Source organism: Armigeres subalbatus, chromosome 3, assembly GCF_024139115.2.
Source record: "Armigeres subalbatus isolate Guangzhou_Male chromosome 3, GZ_Asu_2, whole genome shotgun sequence".
Taxonomy (NCBI): Eukaryota; Metazoa; Arthropoda; class Insecta; order Diptera; family Culicidae; genus Armigeres; species Armigeres subalbatus.
This window is the reverse complement of record NC_085141.1, coordinates 173,136,814-173,139,489: the sequence shown is the minus strand read 5'-3', so window position 1 is coordinate 173,139,489 and position 2,676 is coordinate 173,136,814. Positions and strand designations below refer to the sequence as shown.

Sequence of the window (2,676 nt, the reverse complement as noted above, 5' to 3'; positions counted from 1 at the left end):
GACAGACAGACATTTGTTCAGTTCGACCAGCTGAGTCGATTGGTATATAACATCATGGGTCTCCGAGACTTCTATAAAAAGTTCGATTTTGGAGTGAAATGATAGCCTTTCGGTACAACTTTGTTGTACGAGAAAGGCAAAAATGTTTTTGGAGTTAAATGATGATAGCGTTTCGGTACAACTCTACTTTACGAGACAGGCAAAAACGTATCGCATTCGTTCGAAATTTTCGGTCGCTCGTAAACAAGAATAAGAGTGAATATAAACTACAGTAAATATAAAGGAAGTTTCTTTCTAATGAAAACATCTTATTAGAAAAACTTAGGAATTCACAAATCTTCCGCAATGATGTAGCTAAACAATCTAAATAATAATTCCCATATCACATACCACTTACCTTTCTACTTCCTAAAGGCATAGATCGGTCTACGAAAACCTTTCATCATATGATCGGTTACTTTAAGTTCAAACATCTCGCGAAAATTAATCTCCTCACTCAGCAAATATCGATTGAACTCATCCGGACGAAATGTGATTTGTTTGAACTGCTCAAATATCGCATCCGTTAACTTTTTCTTCTTCTTGTAGCTGCTCCACGGTTGTGCCTCCAGTATGAATAAACCACCATCATTTAACTGACGATAAACTCGCTTGAAAATGAGCTTCACCGCGGCATCTCCAAAATTCAGATGAATCCACTTGGTAACTGATAGGCATAATATCACATCGAACTGGGGCTTCTCGCTGACGAGCAGTGATTCATCCTGATAAACGTAATTTGCCTTTTTGAACTCTACTCGTTTCAAGGCATCGAATACATCTTGATCATCGGAGCATGATTTCAGCATGTTAGATTGGTGTCTTCGAGCACTTCCTATAATAAATTAATTAAATATAACACAACCGACTCAAAATCTATTACTCAAAGCAACCTACCGATTAAATCGCCATCTATATCTATGCCAACCGTCCTTGCTGGTCGGCAATGTTTGACTATCAAAAGAGTCAGGGATCCGTTATTGCAGCCGATGTCCAACAGTTGCTTTCCGGTTATCATCCTTTTCTGTACGATGAATGCTTGAAGGCGAACGTCTTCCTTTGGAGTTTCGTTGATATTTCGATACCCGTAATATCGGTCGTAGTTTCCATACTGGAAAATTTTCCTTGGCTTTTTCACGGATCTCTGGGTAGGACAATCGTTCTCGTTTCTGGGCCGTTTCTTGCTTACATTTTTTATATCGTGAGCATTGCTGTTCATAATTATTTCTATGTTGTTTCCTTTTTCGGTCGTACGCGCTTGTTCTGTTGTTTGGCAATATGTTTCCTGTTGAATAATAAGGTATTAACGGTTTTTTCATTGTTATAAGTGATAAATTAATCTTTCACATCTACGCGAATTTAATTGCGGCAAGTGAAAAAATCCGCTACTAGGGGTCCACTATTGGTCATTAATTATGTCATAAATTATGATCCAGACATCTCAGATCCAGACAAGCATTATTTTGCCTGCATTTAAAATCATCTTAACTGGCCTAATGCTCACCTTCGCATCGAGGAACGGCAAACTTTCACGAGAATATTCGGTCACTACCGTATGTCTTGGATGTGCGAACTCTTCTTTGTTATCCATTTTAAAATTCCTTACTAATTTGTAATCCTACCGGTGCAAATACTGACTAACTCACGATGAAGTTTTGATAAATTAAATAAAACGTTTATCCACACTTCTGTTACTTTTTCTGCTGCACCGGTTGGACTCGATTTGTAAAATAAAATATAAACAAAAACAGTGCCAGAGCTGCGGGGTTAAATATTCAAACCATCATTGCCATCATTACTTTTTTATAAAAATCTCGGGTCAGGAGGTTTCGTCAATTAGGGTAAAATGCCCAACAGTGTACCCCCTATAGTAGCGGAATTTTGCTCTTCCTGTCATAAGGAGTAGAAATTTTCAACATATAAATTCTGCTTGATATCGAACAACAAGCTCTGCATCTCCTCTTCTCGATACATACATAAAACACCAAGATACACGACGTTATTCGTCAAAATTAACATTTTAAAGTCTAACTGAATTCGCCCTATAGTAGACCCCTTGGGGGTCTATAATAGGAAATTGCTTCCCTGTAGTCGACACATCATTTGATTTTCATGTCCCGTTTCGGGACGTTCTTCTTCCCTATTATGGACCCCCCAAAATATTCCTATAATGGACACTCTCGTGTTAATTTTTTATAGAATTGTAAAAAATCATCTAATTTTACTTTCCATAGCATTTCCAATGCATTTAATCAAATCATAGGACTGTAAGGTAGGTTCTCCCGATAGAATTTCATAGGAAAATGTTGACATTGTGCTGTAATAATGCAAAAATGGCTGGAGGATCCACTATTGGTTAGGGGTCCACTATTGGGCACTTTACCCTACGTCGAAATGTTTGCAATAATATTTTATTAAAATATTAAAATGTCGGCACAATTTTTTTTAACGAAAGGAACGATATATTCTCTATCTTTTAACGTAATAAGCTCGAAATATCCAATTTTGTTACATACGACCTATTCAAAATTCAGTCTAGAATATGATCAGTTTCAGAGTTGAAATGTTATAACGAGCCTGGATTAAAAACAAAGAAACGCAATACTCCTACCTTTAACAACCTTGTGCTCAATTGGA

General features: G+C 37.0%; 1 protein-coding gene across 1 annotated transcript; it reads right to left on the bottom strand.

Annotated features, from left to right (window-relative positions):
• Positions 1 to 262: 262 nt before the first annotated feature.
• LOC134220322 (probable RNA methyltransferase CG1239) lies at positions 263 to 1,783 on the bottom strand. The gene is made up of 3 exons (XM_062699342.1): positions 1,544 to 1,783; positions 937 to 1,324; positions 263 to 874 (listed from the first exon to the last, which is right to left on the bottom strand). The coding sequence occupies exons 1-3, from the start codon at positions 1,628 to 1,630 to the stop codon at positions 402 to 404; spliced, it is 948 nt and encodes a 315-aa protein (XP_062555326.1). The 5' UTR covers positions 1,631 to 1,783; the 3' UTR covers positions 263 to 401.
• Between the last annotated feature and the right edge of the window lie 893 nt (positions 1,784 to 2,676).